General features: G+C 41.9%; 1 protein-coding gene across 4 annotated transcripts in view; it reads left to right on the top strand.

Moving 5' to 3' along the window:
• GABBR1 (gamma-aminobutyric acid type B receptor subunit 1) overlaps positions 1–21,953 on the top strand; it is a 212,922-nt gene that overhangs the window by 182,241 nt on the left and 8,728 nt on the right. For all 4 annotated transcript variants that reach the window (XM_087923438.1, XM_087923437.1, XM_087923439.1 and 1 more), the window contains 9 exons: positions 5,353–5,418; positions 5,775–5,966; positions 7,125–7,367; positions 9,340–9,403; positions 10,872–10,949; positions 12,113–12,263; positions 13,208–13,340; positions 15,284–15,400; positions 16,665–16,772. In XM_087923438.1, coding sequence (XP_087779564.1) covers positions 5,353–5,418; positions 5,775–5,966; positions 7,125–7,367; positions 9,340–9,403; positions 10,872–10,949; positions 12,113–12,263; positions 13,208–13,340; positions 15,284–15,400; positions 16,665–16,772 — 1,152 coding nt within the window. The remainder of the gene's footprint in view (positions 1–5,352; positions 5,419–5,774; positions 5,967–7,124; positions 7,368–9,339; positions 9,404–10,871; positions 10,950–12,112; positions 12,264–13,207; positions 13,341–15,283; positions 15,401–16,664; positions 16,773–21,953) is intronic.

Raw genomic sequence — 21,953 nt, 5'->3', positions numbered from 1 at the left:
TTGCTGGGATCAATTTTTTTTTAACTGATGCAGTTCATTGGGCAAGCTGCAAGTATGTTTGCTGTGAAATGTGGAAATGATTTCATACAAACCGAATCATATGTTCAAGTGCTACTTATCTTTAGATTTTTGGAACTTAACTTTTGAATGGAATGCAGTGCAACTGATGCAGCCTCTTTGAGAGGCCATTGTCCAGAAAGGCTACGTTGGAATGTTAAACTAAATGAATCATAGAGTTGGAAGGGGAACTAAGAGGTCATCAAAACCAACCCTCTGCACACTGCAAGATTCCCTACGTCGTCCCTGATAGATGATTATCCAATCATTGTTTAAAAAAACTCAAGCAGGGGAAGAAACAATTTCCTACAGTAACTTATTCTACTGATTAATCACTATTACTGTCGATACAGATAGTCGTCAAATAATGACGAGAATTGGGACCAGAATTTCCGTTGTTAAGCAAGGGGGTTGTTAAAGTGAATTGTGGCCAAATTTATGACCTCCTTGCCACGGTTGTTAACTGAATGACTGCAATTGTTAAGTGAATCAGGTTTCCCCCACTGACTTCACTTGCCAGAAGATGGCTGGGAATGTCTCAAATGGCAATCCCATGACCCAAGGAAATGCTGCAACCATTGTAATTTGGATGCTAGTCGCCAAGCACCCAAATGTTGATTACATGATTCTGGAGATGCTATGAGTATTACATCACTTTTTTTTTTCAGTGCTTTGAACGGCCGCTTAACAAATGGTTGCAAGTTAAGGACTACCTGTAAGTTCGTCCTAATGAACTATGGAAAGCCATTTTGATTTATTGCTTAAGGCGCCGGGTCAGAAATGAGGAGATGGTGAGTCCCAGCACTGCCTCAGGCACAAAGCAGACGAGGGAAGCTTAGGCCAGTCTGTCTGCTCAGCCCTGGGAAGAAGGAAGAGGCAAGGGCAAACCACTTCTGGAATATTACCAAAAAAACTGCAGGGGCTTACCTAAGCAGCCCCATCTGGGCGAAGGCTGACTCAAAGGCAATAACATGGTAGTTGGATGATAGATTATGTATATGTGTGTGTATCTATATCATCTATCTACCATTTTATTGCCTTTGAGATGTGTATTTGTGTGGTAAGTTGGTAGATAGATGATTGATAGATAGATGAGAGATAGATAGATGAGAGAGAGATAGATGAAAGATAGAGAGATGAGAGAGGGAGAGAGAGAAAGAGAGAGAGATGAGAGAGAGAGAGATGAAAGAGAGAGAGATGAAAGAGAGAGAGGAGAGAGAGAGAGAGAGAGAGAGAGAGAGAGAGAGATGATAGATACGGTACATAGTCTGTATTCACCTCCTTGAATTTTCATCCCACTACAGGTAGTACTCCACTTACAACCATTCATTTAATGACCGTTCGAAGTTACAACAGCACTGAAAAAAGTGACTTATGACTGTTTTCCACATTTAACAAATGTTGCAGCATCTCCACACAGTCACATGGTCAGAATTCAGCCATTGGGCAACTGGAATGTATTTATGATGTCACGCTTAGCATGACAGAAATGTCGGGCTCAATTCTGGTCATAAGTTGAAGAGCACCTCTAGTTCTACTCTTACCCTTCGGAGCAAGTAAAAATAAGTCCAAGCCCTCCACAGCCCTTCAGCTGTCATGTCCCCTCTCAAATCTTCTCTTCTTGCAAGCTAAACCTACCTAGGTCTTCTAACTATTCCTCACAAGATGCAGTTCCCAGTCCTTGGCAGCCCTTCTCTGGACTTGTTCCAATCTATCAATGTCCTTTTGAAACTGGGTTATATGGCCTGACCAAGGCAGATAGAACAGGATAATTGCCTCCTGCTATCTGGATGCTCTTCAAGAGGCCGTTGTCCTTCTTTTCCTTTTTCTTTTTTTTGCATCCGCCTTAATTGTTCTGGGGAACTCATATAGGGTTGTTTCCTAAATGAGAAATCCCTTTATGATCTTTTCCCTCCGTTAACCTTTCCAGGGAAAAACAAACAAACGAGCCCCCCTCCCTGGCCTGCATCCAGCAGTGCAGCTTCAACCCTCCCTGGATCATAATTGCTCTGGGCTCCCAGACAGGACAGATTCATCACAGCTGGTTTAGCCGCCTGCTGAGAGAGAGAGAGAGAGAAAAGCTGTCACTGAGATTCTGTCATCCCTGTGGCAGCTGCCAATCTCCAAACTAAGAGATGGGCAGACTCTCATCCTTCTGAGGGCTGCTACTCAGGGGTGGGATTCAAATTTTTTAACAACCGGTTCTGTGGGCGTGACTTAGTTGGTGGGCATGGCTTGGTGGGCATGTTATTGGCTGGGCATGGCCAACTCAACATCACTAACATTGAGGCACACATCTCCTCGCCTGGCTTCTCATGACTGTGGGGATGCTGCAACAGTCATAAGTCTGAAAAATGGTCATAAGTCACTTTTTTCAGTGCCATTGTAACTTTGAATGGTCACTCCACACAAGCAAAGTACCAGCAAAGGAGGGGGAAAAAACTCCAGAGAAGTTCCTGAGAAAGGGAAGTCTAGTCCTGCCAAGAATGTAATAAGGGTTAACAGAGAGGCAGTCTCTGTAAGCAACACCAGAATGTTTCCTTCCTGTCTTCCTTACAGGATTAGAACAGTAATTTCTTCTAACAACTGGTTCTCTGAACTGCTTAGAATGTTAACAACCGGTTCTAGTGAGTAGGTGCGAACTGATAGAATCCCACCCCTGCTGCTACTCAGGAAGGAAGTGGGTGCCTCTGGAATGAATGCGCCAAATGCCATCTCAGTGGCAGTGCTTAACCTTTTTGTGGATTCTTTAAGAAGTGGAGCAAAGTTACGATGGACATCAGCTGGTAGCAGTCAGGTGGCTGTGACCTCACCTCCTTTCCTAAAGATTGCCTTTATTCCTATGGAAGAAAATAAGTTTATGCCCCACCAGGAATGAGCTTCAAAAATTTTAGCAAAGGGTTTTCTGACTGGTTGCTGGATGGGCGTGGCCATGATGGGTGTGGCCTAGCAGGCCTCCTACATGACAGCAGGGGCGTGTTTTTTCCCACTCCGGGCTCCGGAGGCTTTCCTCGAGCCTCTGGGAGGGTGAAAACGGCCTTTCTGGGCTCCGGAGGCTCTCTGGAAGCCGGAAGCAGACCCATTTCCGGCCTTCCTGAACTTCCGGGAGGCCAAGTTTTTTGCCTTCCCCGAGCCTCTGCGTGCACCCTGCACTTATCTGCATCCAAAATGGGCCACGTGGGGACTCCTGGGAGGGGAGGGGTGTGGTGGGTCCAGCCAGGAGTGGGATTTGGGGGTTCTCCGAATTGCACAGAATCTTAGCTAGGGGCTCACCCGAACCCCTGCGAACCCCCAGCAGCCCACCCCTGGGTCCCACTCCGTTTTGATGGGACAGGGCTTCCCTTTCACTATATTTTGCAGTGTTTCTCAACCTTGTCAACTTTAAGATGTGTGGTTGGGGAATTCAGGGAGGTGAAGTCCACACATCATAAAATTGCCACGGTTGAGAAACACTGCATTATAGTCACTGCAGCAACTCTCCCCCCTGCCACGCACACACACTTACTGGAAGCTATAATGGTGCCAGAAAACTTGGGCCCTACGCTTCTCTCCCCAATTCCTAGAAGAGACCCAAGTTGCAACAGGTCCTTTCCACGTCTAAAAATCGAATGGCCCAGTTCAGCGGCATGCATTAATAATAGATGGCACAGAACAATAGATTTGTCAGACCTGGCTCTGCCAGAGTGAAAACAAGAAGCGAGGTGCGGGCTTCACCAAGCGCCTTGTCTACTTCAGAAAATGCAGAATTCCCCGCTAAGCTGTTCTGACACAGAGTACAGCCGCCTGATTAACTGTAAGTTCAGGACAGACAAAAAGAAGAATGTCTTCACACAATGAATAATTAAGTCAGAAATATGTGCCTTGAGTGTACAGTGACTGCTTTTTAAGAGATCTGAACAAATTAAGCACAGTGGCTGATTGAGATCTAGGAGGAAGGGAAGGGAAGGGAAGATAGAGGGGGAGAGGAGAGGAGGAGAGGAGAGGGCAGGGTAGGATAGAGATCTGTTCTACAGCTTCCTCCTCTAACTTGGGCTTTTCAGATATGATATACTCTGTTGACTCTAGCGGCTGAGGATTATGGTAATTAGGACCTAGCACAGAAGTACAATGACACCAAGTTGGGGAAGGCTGGTCTGTGGTTTGATTCCACAGGGTTTGAGTTACCTTTTACTAATTGTTCTACCAGGTGCTGGAATTTTGTAATTTTATACCTGTCTGTCTATGTATCTGTGTATAGACCAATATAATAAAAGAGAGTAATAATGACTTCTGGAAGTCTTTAGCAAAATAACACGGTCCCCCAATAAAATAATGCAAAACAGATTTCCATTTACCCATTTAAGCTAATAGAAAAGAGAAGCTATTGCTACAGCTGCACTTACCGTATGAATATGGGATCTTTCCCTCTGTTGTGCCCGAAAGGAATAAAATGGTGCTTACATTGTGAGGCTCAAAATTGTTGGTGTATGGGTGTGTACCTTTGCGCATGCAGTGCACCTATGGAAATTTTTCTGTCCTTGATTAGCTGATTGGCAGGTGACATTCTTGGGATTGGTAAAGAGTTGGGAATTAATGGTCTGAAAGGGTGAGTTTGCAGCTGTGGGAAGGGACAGCAGCGCATATCTTTCCGTGCAGCATTCAAAAAGCTGTAAAGAAGGCCATTTATATGATTTCATTCTATTTGATGGAAACATGATCTGCAGTTAAGTATGCTGGATAGTACAGGTGGTCCTCGGTTTACCAGCACAATTGGAGCTGGGATCGCTTTGTTGCTAAGTGAGGCAGCTGTTAAGTGAGTCCTGCCTGATTTTTACAACCTTTCTTTTTTTACCATCACTGTTAAGCAAAACTCTGCCATTTATAAGTGAATCATGCCGGCATTGAGCAAATCCAGCTTCCTCCATTGACTTTGTTTGTCAGCTGGGAAGGTTGCAGGTGGTGATCACGTGACTCCCGGATGATGCCACTGTCATAGGTGCATGCTGATTGCCAGACACTCGACCAGGTGACTCTGGGGATGCTGCGGTGGTCATCAGTGCAAGGACTGGTTGCAACTCATTCTTTTTAGTGCCGCCATCACTTTGAACAGTCGATAAATGAATGGTTATAAGTTGAAAACAAGCTGAATGTTGGATAGTAATGAGTGCAGACAAAAGTACAATTGTGTGCCTATGTAAACATATACATTTGACGAAAGAATGTTGTGTTTCCTGCCATCGGCACTGTTCATATCTAGTCTTGTCTCCGTAGCAGTGTCCTCTGGTCACATCTGATTCCACTTTTTCCCTTTTCCAGCGCCAGGACGCTCGCATTATTGTTGGGCTGTTTTACGAGACTGAGGCCCGGAAGGTTTTCTGTGAGGTGGGTACACACGGAGTCCTCGGAGCGGACCAGAGAATGCAGATAGAATATTTTCCTAGTTCCATTCTGATTCTGATTCTGGAAAATTAGCATTAAGCGGGTAGGAGGATGGCACTGATTTGATGAACTGTTCCATGCCTCGTGCTCTGGGGTTGCTGTGTAGGTGCTCGGCTTTGTTACTTTCCAGTGCTGAATGCAAAGCCAATCTCGCCATGCTTTTTTTTTGGCCTACCTGTATGGATTCAGTGGGACCCTTTCTGTGCTGGGGTGGTGTGATCTCCTTCTCCTCGGGAAATGTGGCTTCCTCTGTTTGCGAGTTAACCTTGTTTTATTCCCTCCTTTGTGAATGGTGGCAGGTATATAAGGAGCGTTTGTTTGGAAAAAAATATGTCTGGTTCCTGATTGGCTGGTATGCTGACAACTGGTTCCGCATCAAGGACGCAAACATTAATTGCACAGAGGAAGAGATGAGGGAGGCGGTGGAGGGACACATCACCACGGAGATCGTCATGCTGAACCCAGAAAACACCCGCAGCATCTCTAATATGGTGAGAAAGAGCCGCAACAGGCAAGGAACGCGGCCATTTCTTGCTAAAATGAAAACCCAGTTAATCCGTGGTGGCCAAAGGCTGACAGCATTTTTTCAGGCGAATACGTTTGATTGAAAGACATGAGCACCTGGTCTTCCCCTTTCTTCTCCCCTGACCTCATTTTTAATTTAAATTTTGCATCGATTTTCTCACCCTGTGCAATTTGATGAAGTGAGCTGTAAAATTCAAAAAGCTTTGGCCTGCCAAACTCCTCCTGATTTTTAAAATAGACTTGAAAATTTATCTAGGAGTTACATTCCTTAGTCTGGACTTATTTACTCTCCAAATGAATTTTGATAGCCAATAGCACGTTAATTACACGTAAAATAATTATATATTTTCTTTTATTACAGAGCTCTAGTCAAAATTATATATGTTGGCAGGAAATTTTTTTGTAGTATTTCAGCTAAGCAAAACTATTGTTTCACAAAGATGCTCCCTAGTTTTATTACAAAGAAAACAAGATTATTTCGTGAAAGTTTCCTTCCCATTTAAAAAGAGCTGATTCACTGTATAAAGTAATATTTCTAATTCAATTAAATTTTTTGGGGGGATAGCTGAATGGTTATTGATTTCTCTAATAAGATTAATTCTCCTTTTTGGAAAACCTTACATTCTTTTGCATTCAATTATGAAACAAACTACAATAAATCTTTGAGTCAATATTATTCCCAAACTTTTTTACAGCAAGATTTCTGTTTTTAATCAGTTTGTAAACCATTTAATAATACTAAAAAATAATCTCAAAGCGGTGTACGATGAATAAAATAACATTGAAAATACAAAATATAATAAAAATAATATTCTAGAACTAAATCACGCAGACAATTTTAAAGAGATCTAAATGGAACAGTGCATTCAGGCAGAAAAGCCTGGGTAAAGGCAAATTTTTAAAAATATCCACACCACAAAGTAGTTATATTAGCCAATAATGATACTTTACTGCTTTGCAAATTTAAAATATTTTACATATTTAAGTAAAAGTATTAAATCCTGCTTATTTATAAACGTTGCATTTCACTTTTTGCTATTTCTTTCTTTCTTTATTAAAACAATCCCAATAATGATCAATTTCTGCAACAAGGAAGAATGTTGTTTTTCTTGGTTCCCCTCCAGACATCAGAGGAATTCATTGAGAAACTGACAAAGCGAGTAGAGAAATCTCCAGAGGAGACTGGGGGTTTCCAGGAAGCTCCATTGGCTTATGATGCCATCTGGGCCCTGGCCCTTGCATTGAACAAGACCTCAGCTGAATTGGTAAAGAAAGGGTTACGCCTTGAAGACTTCAATTACAACAACCAGACTATTACAGACGAGATCTACAGAGCCCTCAACTCTTCAGCCTTTGAAGGGGTCTCGGTGAGTGATCCCTTGAAATTGATCTCCTGAAGCCAGAGAATCTGGTGTGCAGAGCATTCAGGATCTGTCCGTAGGCAAGTCTGTCGGAATTCGGGATCATCAAGCAGGATTATTTTGAGTCAGATCAAAAATCCTGCATTCTCCTTCCAAGCCTATTTGAATTTTTAGAGCCCTTTGATTTTGTGGGGTAGTAGTAAACAGGGTATGCCAAGAAACCCTGATGGCAAGAAAAAAGAAATGTATAAAGAAGTATTAGTATGTGTTGGTGGCACAGGGGCCTAGTGGTTAAGGCGTTGAACTTGTTGACTGGAAGATTGGCAACTTGAGACCTAAATACCTTGTACTGGAGTGAGCTCCCATTCTTGTCCCAGTTCCTCCAACCTTGCAGTTGGAAAGTATGGAAAATGCAAGTAGATAAATAAGTACCAGTTCAGTGGGAGGATAACGGTGTTCCCGCGCCTTGGCGTATAGTGATGCCGGCCACATGTCTACAGAAGCGTCTTCAGGCAACCCTGGTTTCCTTGGCTAAGAAACGGAGATGAGCACTGCCCCCTAGAGTCAGATACAAATGATCGGGGGAAACCTTTATCTTTTATTAGTACAGGACATATAATAAGGAAAAGGTCATGAAAGACAGTAGCTCAAGGATAGGCGTCCCACTCAGTTAAGGAACAAAATCTACTTTTTCCATGACCTTTCACTGAGGTTATATGTACACTTTCAGGTACAATATTTCTTCACAATTATGACTTAGTCCTTGAACTGCTTGTCCCATATTTTTGAAAACTGAGATTCTCGGAAACTTTGCTCTGGAAGTCAGACACAAGACGGAAATATTTCTCGAATGGGACTGTACAGTCTACAGACAAGCTGACTCAGCTTCTTAAGTTCTCATCCTTCTGTGACACTGGCCACTTTTCTCCTCTGAAACTCTTTCTCACCAGAGAGAAACAATCATTCTTTCTCTTACTGTTGGGAATATGGGGCTCTTCCCCAAGTCGCATTGGCAAGAGATCCAAACAGCGGTGGGATTCAACTGGTGTTACTACTGGTTCGGTGACTACATTTTGCGCACGCATGCGCGCTATGCATGCCAAACATGCGCTGTGCACGCGTGTAAACAAACCTTAGGCTGTGCCTCCTGGACAGCTGAAAAGCAGGGGTGGGATTCTACCAGTTCACACCTATTCACTAGAACCGGTTGTTAACATTCTAAGCAGTTCGGAGAACCGGTTGTTAGAAGAAATTACTGGCCTAATCCTGTAAGGAAGGCAGGAAGGAAACATTCTGGTGTTGCTTACAGAAACTGCCTCTCCATTAACCTTTATTACATTCTTGGCAGGACTAGACTTCCTGTCTCCGGAACTTCTCTGGAGTTTTTTCCCCCTCCTTTGCTGGTACTTTGCTTGTGTGGAGTGACCATTCAAAGTTACAATGGCACTGAAAAATGTGACTTATGGCCATTTTTCACACTTACGACTGTTGCAGCATCCCCACAGTCATGAGAGGCCAGGCAAGGAGATGCGTGCCTCGATGTGAGTGATATTGAGCTGGCCACACCCAGCCAATAACATGACCACCAAGCCATGTCCACCCAGTCACATGACCACCAAGACACACCCACGACCTAAGCCACGCCCACAGAACCAATTGTTTAAAAAGTTGAATCCCACCCCTGGTGAAAAGCGTTTGAAAAGCCATTTTTTCCCTGCTTTTTCAACCTCAGCTGTGCCGCGCAAAGCAGCTGCGGTTGAAAAAGCAGGAAATAAAGGACAGATAAGAGCCTGGGCGGGTGGGTGAGCCAAACAGCAGCAAACACAGAACCATGTGCAAACACAGTTCCGTGTCTGCTGCTCTTCAGAGCGACCAGTTCTATAGAGCTGGGTAGAACCGATAGCATCCCACCCCTGGATCCAAACCAGGTTGCCACCATGAGGACCTTCTCTTAGTATGATTTCCTTCACTCCCCCAGGGACATGTGGTCTTTGATGCCAGTGGCTCTCGGATGGCCTGGACCCTCATTGAGCAGCTTCAGGGTGAGTAGAGTTCCCAGGATGCTCCACACTATGGGTTTTCCCATTGATTGCAACATCAAGCTGACTCCCATGAAACAGCAGCCAAAACATCACACTCGCATCATTTCTGTCCTTTCATCCTCTTTTTTTTCCCCCCAATGCAACACAGATGTGTTGAAATTTCCATTTTGGATTTTTTTTTTACAGGTAGTCCTCAACTTATAACAGTTTGTTTAGTGACCATTTGAAGTTACAGCACTGCTGAAAAAAAGTGACTTATAAACTGTCTTTCACACTTATGGCCATTGCTGCATCCCCAGGGGTCACATTATCAAAATTTAGATGCTTGGCAACCGGTTCATACTTACGACGGTTGCTGTGTCTCGGGGTGGTGGTGATGTAATCACCTTTTGCAACCTTGTGACAAGCAAAGTCAATGGGGAAGCCAGATTCACTTAACAACGGTGTTACAAACTTAATAACTGCAGTGATTTCCCTTAACAACGGTGGCAAGAAAGGTCATAAAATGGGGCAAAACTCACTTGACAAATGTCTCACTTAGCAACATCAACATTGGGCTCAATTGTGGTTCTAAGCTGAGGATTACCTGTGTTGTGTGGCAATCATGCAGTGTTAACAGTTACAGGAGTGGTTTTGATTGGCGGGATTCATTTTGCTCCTCCTCCCCATGCACCCCGCCTTTCTTCTCTATTAATTTAGGGGTGCGCCGATAACCCCACAGTGTAACTTATATCACCGGGGGTTTACCTTTCCCCTTTATTCGGAGTGATGTGGAAATCTTTTTTTTTTCCTCTGTGTTCTTCATTCCTGCATGGTTGCACAACTCTATGGGAATCCTGCCCTTTAAATAAATAAACACATTACACACACACACCTGAAATGGACTTCTGCTGCAGGACAGCTGTACATCCTGTTTAAAAGATTTTTTTGATGAAATGGTAAAGTCAGGTGTGTCAGCACCTTGCAGGAAATTATTTCCCTCCTGGATATTGAGGGGAACAAAAGATGACAATTATGTTCCCATCATTACAGTTTTTTGAGATTATAGCTCCTAGAAATATACTGCTGACAAGATGCTCTAAATTGAATGATTGCATTTAACAATACCATAGGTTGTGAATCACACTACCGTGCTTGGGAGCAGTGCCATTTCTTGCCCATATTACACAAAGCTGTATAATATCCCACCGAGGGCATGGAATTGTTCAACATTACAAGGATCAGCTCCACACAATAAACACTGTGTAATTATGTAGAAATGTTCATTTCTGCGTAATTATATAGGACTTATTTTACCATGTTTCCTTTTATAAAAAGGCAATCAGGTGTTGCTAGGCTATTATTGTTTTTTTTAAAGAAGATTCAATTCCAGCATTCTGACAATTTAAAAACTGATCCAATAGTCTATCTTTCCATAAATCCATTACTTGATTCTTCCATTGTCTAGAATTCTTCTCTCTGCCAACAGATGGTGTCTATAAGAAGATTGGCTATTATGACAGCACCAAGGATAACCTCTCCTGGTATAACAATGACAAGTGGATTGGTAAGAGTCTGAAAAATGTTCATTATAAATAGGAGTGTGCAAACTGTTTTGAGCTCAAAATGTTTTAAGTGTTCTGAGCTTAAAATAAAATAATATTGCTTTGTTCCAAACTCCAAATAAAACTTAATCATACAACCAAATTACCAAGCCTGGAGCTCAAACCAACAGCCTAAAACATAATGATTCTGAGCAATGGCATTTTGAGTATTTGGGTTATAAATAAATACTAAAATAGTGCTTCAAACTGAAGCTGGTGATTTCAAGTGTTCCAAGATCAAAACAAAGTTGTACATTCCAGCAGTTTTATTCTGAGTCCAGGAATTGAGACAAAATCCAGAAGTTGTTCTAAATTTTGTCCTGCTGCAACATAGCCAAACGATCATTTCAACAGAACATCCCAAGTAAGTCAGTATAAGACATTTTCTTATATGGTGAGAAAAATAAGAAATTAAAAAACTGATGCAAGTCATTGTTTTCCAATTTATCTGAGAATATGAAATTCTAGAGATTTTAACTAGTGAACCAGAATCTGTTAGTGAAATTGTAGGGTGATGAAATTAACAGGCAAACAGATATGAATGAACTCCCAGTGCATATTTGGACTAAATATGGGATTTAGATTTGAAAAGATGAAATCTAGCAGTCTAGTGATTTCCTTGAGGCCTAAAAATGTTCTCATCTCAGGTTTAGACATCCTGGGAGTATCTATACTGACTTGTAGTAGTTAACGATTCATTTCAAGAACAATTAAGAAAAAGAGTATATTCTTTACAGTGATGGACAAAGGACCAACACTATAAATGGTAGGAATGGGATCAGATGAATGAGAAATTTTAAGAGCTTTCCACTTCCTTGTAGGCATGTGGGTTAATTTTTATATGATGAAGTTAGCAAATACCATTTTTAAGTGATTGTTGAGTGAATTTTATAATTCAGCATTCTATGTCTGCCGAGAGATGCATCTTGGGAAAAGCTTCGTGCATGGGTTGAGTCAGGAGGAACTGCTTAGCCTCAGGCAATGCACCTTTCAAGCTACTCAGGTTACCAAATGGAGACATCCCCGCCACACACGTGCTTAGTCTTTGTGGATCTTCCTGGTGAAAAAGACTCTGATGTGAATAGGCTCTTGAATTCCTTTCTCCTTCCCATATCTCTCATTGCAGGTGGTGTCCCACCAGCAGATTATACTAAGGTCATCATCACCTTCCGGTACCTTTCCCAGAAGCTCTTTATTTCTGTTTCGGTGCTCTCAAGTTTGGGTATCCTGTTGGCCATCATTTGCTTGGCCTTCAACATCTACAATGGGCATGTCAGGTGGGTGATACTTTTATTTATTTATTAAATTTAGATGCCACTCATCTCACTGACAAGATGTTCTACTTAATACATTCAGCTTCTTTTGCTTAAATGAAAATATTGTCGAAGACATACTTTGCATTCAAAGTCCCCAAAGTTCATATATCCAGAACAACATCTGGATTCTGAAACACTGAAGGAACCAGTGTCCATCAGCACAGATCAAGTGTGAGGAAACTGCAGCAGTCTAGATATTGTCACATTTTAATACTTATCAGTTCCCCAATCTAATGACTTCCAGTTATGTTAGGATTTCAACTCCCAGAATCCCCTGCCAGCACAGCACAACTTGAGTATTTGAACAACCAAAAGGTACCATGTTAGAGACAACCAAGACAGGGAATATCAAGTCGGAGTAAGGTGGCTTCTTAGATACCTTTCTCGTATAGTACTAGCACTTAGACTTATATACCACGCTTTTCAACCCTCTCTAAGTGGTTTACAGAGTCAGCGTATTGCCCCCAACAATCTGACAATCATTTTACCCAGTGAGATTGGATCTGCCAAATTGCAGGCAGCCGGTAGTCAGCAGAAGTAGCCTGCAGTACTGCACTCTAACCACTGCGCCACCCTGGCTCATATGGTACTGAAGGGCATATTCACCCAAAACAATCAAAAAGATTGAGTTATTTGTTTATTTCATTTAAACTGAGGCTCTTTCAAGATGCAATTCAATTATTCAAAAACATAAATTAGAATTTTTTTAAAAAAAAGTCAAATTGAATCAACAATTGAGTTTGATTGTTTTTAAAACTGGCTACTCAAAACGGATTTTGCCTAGTTCATTCAGCTGAAATACTTTATTTTGATCTTATAGTAATTTAGAAGCAGAGCTGGTGGCTCAAACCCTTTGTATACCAGATTCTGCTTGGAACTTGACCAGCGTCCTTCTTTTTTTACAGATACATCCAGAACTCTCAGCCATATCTCAACAATATGACAGCTGTGGGCTGTGCACTGGCCCAGGCAGCTGTCTTCCCACTTGGGTTGGATGGCCTTCACATCAGCAAAGACCTCTTCCCTTTCGTTTGCCAGGTATATCATGGCTGCTGGAAAGCTTTAGAGAACATCCTGGTAGTTTAATAGCTAAACAAAGAATAGCAAACCTGAGGCTCCCCATATGCCACTGAGCTACATTTCCCAGCAAACTTAACCAACTTATTTAACGGTAAATGATGCTAGGAGCTACAATCCTGTAGTTTCTGGAGAACCACAGTTACCAGCCCTGGGTTATATTCAAACTCAAATCCAATTTCTGAATTTTTCTTCAGTGAAGTCCCCTTCACTTCTAATTCCATTTCAGAACTGAGAGTTTCCATGCAAATTTATTTATTTATTTATTTGATTTGTCAATTGTTTACAAGATAATAAGTATAAGTATATACATAGTTATGAATACATGAAATGGGTACATATAAGAAAAATAAAAGAAACAATAGGACAGGGACAGTAGGCACGTTGGTGCGCTTATGCACACCCCCTAAAGACCTCTTAGGAAAGGGGTGAGGTCAATAGTAGACAGCCTAAGGTTAAAGTTTTTGGGGTTTGGAGAAGAAACCACAGAGTCAGGTAGAGTATTCAAGACATTGACCACTCTGTTGCTGAAGTCGTATTTCCTGCAATCAAGTTTGGTGAGGTTAACCTTGAGTTTGTATCTATTGTGTGCTCTTGTGTTGTTATGGTTGAAGCTGAAGTATTCATTGACAGGTAGGACATTGCAATGTATGATTTTATATACCATACTTAGATCAGACTGAAGATGGCCTAATTCAAGGTTTTCTAGTTCTAGAATTTCAAGTCTGGTGGCATAAGGTATTCTACAACGAGTAGAGGAGAGGAGAACTCTTCTTGTGAAATATTTCTGGACTTTCTCAACTGTGCTAATATCAGATAGGTAATGTGGGTTCCAGACTGATGAGCTGTATTCAAGTATTGGTCTAGCAAATGTTTTGTATGCTCTAGTTAGTAGTGTGATATTACCAGAGAAAAAGCTACGTAGGATTAGGTTAACAACTCTTAATGCCTTTTTGGCTATGTAGTTACAGTGGGCTCTAGTACTTAGATCATTAGAGATGAGTATTCCAAGGTCCTTTACAGAGCTTGGATCATCAACAAGATCTTGACTATTAAGCTTGTATTTTATTTTCTGATTTTTTTTTTTGCCAATATGTAAGACAGAGCATTTGTTGAGATTTCAAGTTGCCATTTGTTTGACCATTCTGATACATAGTCAAGATCTTTTTGAAGGGTAGCAGTATTGTCTGTGGTATTGAACAGCTTTACATCATCAGCAAAAAGAATGCAGTTGCTCTTAATATGATCACAGAGGTCATTTATGTAGAGTATGAAGAGAGTTGGTCCTAGAACACTGCCTTGGGGGACACCACTGTTGACAGGTACAGAATTGGATAGGACACACCCAATTTTGACCATTTGTTGTCTGTTTGACAGGAATGCTTCTGTCCAGTTATGCAGTTGACCAGAGATACCATAAGATTTTAGTTTTAGGAGTAGTTTGTCGTGTACTACTGAATCAAAGGCTTTACAGAAGTCTATGTAGATTGCATCTATTGTTTTGCCCTGATCGAGTTGTGTAGTCCGTATGTTTTTACAGTGTAAGAGTTACAGATTACAGGATAATTTTTGACTTTGCTTGTCAGGTCTCAAAATGTGACCACATGACCCCAGGACATTGCTACCGTCATAAATATGAGTCAGTTGCCAAGCATCTAAATTTTGATCATGTGACCATGGGGATTCTGCAATGGTTTGAAGTGTGAAAAACCGTCATAAACCGCTTTTTTCAGTGCTGTTGTAACTTCGAAAGTTAAAATGTTGTAAATCTATGGTGTTAGAAAATGCATCAACACTCTGTGCAATAGATATCTCTTGGGAAAGTCCCAGATTCTCTTGGTTGATTAAGAGCTTTGGAGAAAGCTACTGCTTTCTTCTTATTATTTTCCCCACTCTACTTCCAGGCACGGCTTTGGCTCCTGGGTTTGGGTTTCAGCCTTGGCTATGGCAGCATGTTTACCAAAATCTGGTGGGTGCACACCGTCTTCACCAAGAAGGAAGAGAAGAAAGAACGACGGAAGGTATGTATTTTGTCTTCTTGCCATTCTGTGCTGAGTCATTCAAATGAAGCAAGTAATATAGACAAAGGATTTGGATATACTGTATACCATATATTTCTTTGGAATGCTGTTATTCTTAGAAACAATTCAGAATTGGCTTGGGGCCACACCAAGACAGAACTGGCCTACATTTGCTCAAACGTTACAAGGGTGTTCATCATTTTCTATTCCGCAGGAATTTAATCCTGAAATCATACCACGCCCTTTGTTCCACTAAAATAATTGTTGATAGTGGTTAGCGTTCCCAGATACTTTACCTTTTATATCTGGTGGGTGTGTCTTTAGGTGAAAGGATTTGATACGTAAGTTGATAAATCTTAGCAAAGCCCAGGGCTAGGAGTGTATTTACATCTGAGTTTTGCTACGATTTGCAGATTTGGAGGGGAGCACATTCTCAGGGTGGGAGGGCTAGTAAATTTGATCTTGTAACCATACTTCAGAAAAGGCATAATAAAATTCTCAGAGTTCCTTTTCCATGGATACCATGCTTTCTCTCTCTGCGTGTGTGTGTCCTTAGCCTCTTGTTTAAACACTGCTGAACTTTGCTGTTTTGATTTATTGCTTTACGGTGTTGTGTTTTTACATTTAGGTTGATAAATTTCCCAAGGAACTGTCACTGCAGGAACAGAACTTAAATTCATAGGCACATTGAGGAGGCTGCCTTATATTAAATCAAACCATTGAACCATGCAGCCTGGTATTGTTGTGGCTGGGACCAGTTTCTCCAGTCCTCTCTGGATCCAAAACAGGAATTTAAGGGGAAACTGTATTTGCACACAACTTGTTTCTCAGAACAACTTTGTGTTATCTTAGTTCTTACCTTAAGCCCAATTTTTCTACTAAACTTTTGGCACAAGGTCTTGGATTTCCCACACTTTCACAACTTTCCTCAGCCTGACGCCTTCCAAGTAATATTCACTTCAGTTCCCAGGTTTATGAGAGCCAAACATATAAAATGGCACCAGCTTGGGGGAAACTGTTGCTTCCATAATAAAAAAAATGAAGCATGTGAAATAAATGTGTATTGTTTTCATAGTACCCAATAAAACACAATAAAAGAAATTGGGTAAACAATAATTATTGTAATCGACTAGATGGATCCATGGTCTGAAAACTCAGGTCAGCTTGAATCTGTGGCCTCCGGGATCCGTGAAATTTCATGTGTTCTATTCCGTCCCTTTGAGTGGGTCCAGCCCCCAGTTCTCTCTCTCCTCTTTTCCCACAGACTTTGGAACCCTGGAAACTCTATGCCACTGTTGGATTGCTTGTCGGGCTTGATTTTGTCATCTTGGCTATCTGGCAAATAGTTAACCCACTGAAACGCACAACGGAGGTAACTTCTTAAGCTGGCATCATTTCAAAAAGGAGCTATAGGTTCAAGGATTCCAGTAGACAGGGCCAGATTGTTGAAACAGCTGTTGGTACCATTAGTACCAAGATAGGTGAAACAGCAGTTTTAAAAAATTCCATGGAGCGTACAAGACTGCCTTTCTATTATTAGCCCACAAAGTTTTAGTGAATCAAACTAAAATTATGTTAGCGTGAACCAGAAGGCCTGTCTTTTCAGCAGTGAAATGTTGCTTATCGAACATGCTTACCTATTCTTATATTAAAAGCATATTCAAAAGAAGATTCTGCATTCCTATTAGATCAGTGAGGAGAGCCTTGTGGTTTCCCAGTTATTGTTATTTGTAATATCCCACATCACTGGCCCTGCAGGCTGGAGGTCCTTTAGGTGTCATTCTGGAACCACAGAGAGAGACTACTAGCCTCGTTTTACTGGAAATGGTTCTCATTCCACTGACGAGTGGTTTGGTTTGGGTTTTTCTTTTTTTTTACAGAAAAGCCAACAGTTGCAATCAAGCTTAACAACACTAAATTTGGAGCCAGGAAATTGAGAATTGTTTTATCGCTGCCTGAGGCATGGAATAAAGTGAGTGACTTAGGTCAGTCACTTTTTTCCCCACCTTAGGAAGAAGGCAGGCAGGGACGAATCTCCTCTGAAAGTTTTGGCAAGGAAACTGCATAGATTTGTCCATGTAGGCACCACGAGTCAGGGATGGCTTGGTGGACCATAACTAAAGCAAGTCGTCCCAGTGTATTGTAGAAAAGTCTGCGTCTGTTGGATGCCTATCTCACTATTTCTCCTCTATGACCATCTGTGCTGGCTGCATTCACGTGATATGTTTGCCTTAATCACGGTTTAACCAATTCTCTCCATTTTTGGAATTGGTACAGCAATACTGGCCCAGCCAACAGAGACATTTTTAAGCAGAGGTCAATTCTGTAAACTCACCTTTATTGACTCTCAACCTCTGAGTCTTGAGTTTTACAAGCTCCCGCTAATTACCGGCCTGTATATCTGCAGTCCTAGAGATCATGTAAGAGAACACGCGGTTGATCCTTCCCTTGGGCTCAGCCTCGTCCTCTCCAACATCTCACCTCTTTGGTATGTCCTTGAAGTTTCTTCTCCTCTTCCATTATCTCAACCTGTGGAGAAGATTGTTTTTCTTCCTGGTTGCTTTCCTTTCAACTCTTGGCAATTGGTTCATATCTTGGTTGAATTGTGATTCCCAGGGTGAGTTGGACTATACAGAGTGTCTTCGACTTACACCCACAATTGAGCCCAACATTTATGTTGCCAAGTGAGACATTAGTTAAGTGAGGGGTTTTTTTGCCCCATTTTACACCTCTCCTTGCCACAAGTGTTAAGTGATTCACTGCAGTTGTTAAATTAGTAGCACAGTTGTTATGTGAATCTGGCTTTCCCCATTGATTTGCTTGTCAAAAGGTCACAAAAAGGGATCATATGACCCCAGGATACTGCAACCATCATAAATATGAACCAGTTGCCAAGTAGTCTGAATGTAAATCACATGAGTGGCCATAAGTCACTATTTCAGTGTTGTTGTAACTTCAAATGTTTACTAAGCAAACTGTTCTAAGTGGAGTTATATGTAAAGACCCATCCCAGGATCCTTTCCTTCTTTGACTGAATGTTGCTTATGGTTCTGGGATGGGGCTAAAACTTTAGTGTTCCTTCCCCCCTGACCTAATAGTATATCACAAGGGAAGAGGTGCAAATGACAAAATAATCGTTGTGAAATATGGATACATGCAAGCTCTGTTCTTGTACTTTCGAGATATTGCATGCAGATAAGAGACAGGTGTTTGCAATATGATACAACACCCATTTCCTCATGTTGATGAAACCATCCACTTTTGCAGGTGCCTCTGCATTACACTGTAGGGAGCCTGGGTGCTATATAGAGCAAGCCATACATTTCTTTCTGTCAAACCAACTTATTAGAAAATCTCCTTTTTCCAAACTGTACATGACAGCTATTGCCCTGCAATTTTGACCTTGAAGCTATCCTCGTTACCTATAAAGCAAGAGGTGTAAAGTCACGGCAATTTAAAGTATAAAAAGGTGTGCATGAGAGAGGAAATGCTGCTAACTTTCTTACCAAATTTTACTTAAGATTATTTTTCAGCTGGGCTTTTGTTATCAGTTAAGAAAAGAAACTTGAAAGCAAATGGCCACAAGACAAAAAGTTGTCCATATGTCCCTTTTGCATGTTAAATGCACCACTAGGAGGCCTTGTATCACTGTGGTTAGAGTGCAGTATTGCAGGCAAACTCTGCCCACAACCTGGAGTTCGATCTTAGCGGGGCTCAAGGTTGCTTCAGCCTTCCATCCTTCCGAGGTTGGTAAAATGAGAATACAGATTGCTGGGAGCAATATGCAAATAGCACAGAGTACAGAGAAGAGCAACTAGGATGATGAGGGGACTGGAGGCTAAAACATACAATGAACGGTTGCAGGAACTGGGCATGGCTAGTCTAGTGAAGTGAAGGACCAGGGGAGACATGATAGAGGTCTTCCAATATTTGAGGGGCTGCCACAGGGAGGAAGGGGCCAAGCTATTTTCTAAAGCTCCTGTAGGCCAGACGAGGAATAATGGATGGAAACTGGACAAGGAGAGACTCAACCTGGAAATAAGGAGAAACTTTCTGACAGTGAGAACAATCAACCAATGGAACAGCTTTGCCTTCAGAAGTTGTGGGAGCGCCATCAGTTGAGACTTTCAAGAAGAGATTGGACTCCCATCTGTCAGAAATGGTGTAGGGTTTCCTGCTTGGGCGGGGGGTTGGACTAGATGACCCACAAGGTGCCTTCCAACTCTGATTATCTGTATCAGCATTTACTGTAGGAGATGACCAGGCTGAGCCCAAGGGAGGGGTCAAATGCTTCATCAGTCTTGAGTCTCTTCGCACCCACAAGAAACCTAAGTCCAACCCACCTCGAATCCATTGACTCTTACCTATCACCTCTTTGTTTTGACTGCCAGTAGTAAATATTCTTATAGAGAGCTTAAGCATGCACTAAACTTCTATATTCATCTGAAGTGCCTGGTTTCTTGATTTTCCATGCTTGATACTTAAAGTATTATGGGGCAGTATGTAAGCCAAAATGCTATTGCTATGGTTAAATTAAAGAGTTTCATCCTCTTCCACACCTTTCTTTAGTTAAGAGAGTATTAGGATTGAACTGGGAAGTCCTGGTGCTCTCTAAGCTTGGTTGTTTTCTTGCAGATGTTTTATTACCCAGCTAGGTAACGTCATCAGTGCTAGCAGGGAGTGGGGTTTGTTCTTTACTTTACTTTATTGTCATTGCACCTTGTACAATGAAATCAAACACCATCTTCAGTGCACATGGTGTACTTCATGGTGTACCATGAAAATAAACACAAACACATCCTTCACACTCCACACATTGAACCGAAAACCCGCCAAACCACATCAACACTACACTATGCAGTAAAATTCAAAAGAGCTACTGCCCTGGGATAGAAGGTGTCTTTCCTTTGTCCTTGTTTTTATTATCCTGTGTCGTCTGCCAGATGGTAATAGTTCAAAAAAAGGGTTCCCAGGATGAGATGGATCTTTGAGAATGTTTGAGCTTTCTTAAGGCAGCGGGAGCTATAAAGCTCTTCCAAAGAGAGGAGAGGTCAACCAATGATCCTCTGGGCAATGACGTTAATCTCTTGGAGTGCTTTCCTTTCTGCCACTGTGCAATTGGCAATTCTCTTTTCATATGCAGTAGCTTGTCTTGCCAGAGTTGCTCAAGGGGGTGATTTTTTTCTCCTTGGTGGTTTCTTGATTAGGGTATTCCTTTATATATGCTTGTTTATATCCTTCTTTATAGTCTATGTGGTTGAGACAAATATATATATACGTACTATATATATATATATATATATATATATATATATATATATATATATATATATATATATATATATATATATGATCTTTGGTTGTTCGGGTTTTCTCCGCGTAAGATTCAAGTATCTAGGCAACGTTTCGATGAAGTCTCATTCATCATCTTCAGGCTTCTGTCTCCGGCTCTGTGCTTCTCAGAGTAATGGAGATTGCAGCTGCTTCCTCCTTTTAACTGCTAGTGGGGTGGGACTTGATTGGGTGGGGGCTTGGCTGTGTTCTGATTGGGTGGGGGTGTGTTCTCATTGGTAGGGGTTTGGCTGTGTTCTGATTGGTTGGGGGTTAGCCGTGTTCTGATTGGTTGGAGGCGTGTTCTGTTCAGGTGGGGCTTGGTTGTGCTCAGGTTAGTCTTAGTTGCTGGGGATTTGAGCTGGAGAGTTGTGATCTTGCTGTTTGGCTTCTAGTTCGTGGTCCTGCTGCATCTTCATAGTGGGTGTCGGTTTGCTTCATGTATGGCTCAGAGGGGTTTGAAGTGGGTAGTGATGCAGCTGCAGTGCAGCTTCTGGTCCATGGTCGTTTCTCATTTTCTGAATGGGTGGGAGTCTGTTTTCTACATGGAAGTGTGGTGGTGGCATCTTGTGTGGCTCTCATGGGTGTGGGTCTGGTGTCCTTCTTCATGTTAGGTACTGCGTCTGTTCATGAGGGCGGGTTTCCAAATGGCTGGAAGGCGGGAGGTGTCATCTCGTTTGTTCATGCTGTGTGGGCGTTTTTCTATCTCTATGGCTTCTCTGATTATTCTGCTGTTGAAGTGTTCGGTTTTGGCGATAGTTCTGGTATTTTTAAAATCAATTTCATGTCCTGTGGCTTTGAGGTGTTGGACCAGGGAAGAGGTCGTTTCTTCTTTTTGATTGAGTTCTTATGTTCTTCAATGCGTGCACTTATTCTTCTGTTAGTTTGTCCAATGTATGTGGTAGGACAGGCAGTGCAGGGGATTTGATACTCCTTGGTTTTCTAATTCGATTTTGTCTTTGGGGTTTCTTAGGATGGTGGATATTTTTCTGTTTGTGCAGAATGCTGTTTTGATGTTGTGTTTTTGGAGGATCTTGCTAATTTTGTCTGTAGTGCCTTTTATATATGGGAGGAGGGCTTTGCCGTTTTCTTGTTCTCTGTCTTGGATTTTGGTTGGGGTTTCTTTTTGGATTAGGTGGGTAATCTTCTTTCTTTGGAATCCATTGGCTGTAAGTACGTTGGTGAGAGTGTGTAGTTCGGTTTTTTGGTGTTGTTCATCGGC

The sequence above is a fragment of the Pseudonaja textilis genome, chromosome 2 (genome assembly GCF_049901715.1).
Source record: "Pseudonaja textilis isolate UNSWEBS1 chromosome 2, rPseTex1.2, whole genome shotgun sequence".
In the NCBI taxonomy this organism is placed as follows: Eukaryota; Metazoa; Chordata; class Lepidosauria; order Squamata; family Elapidae; genus Pseudonaja; species Pseudonaja textilis.
The sequence above is the reverse complement of the archived record's forward strand: the minus strand, read 5'-3'. Positions and strand labels throughout refer to the sequence as shown.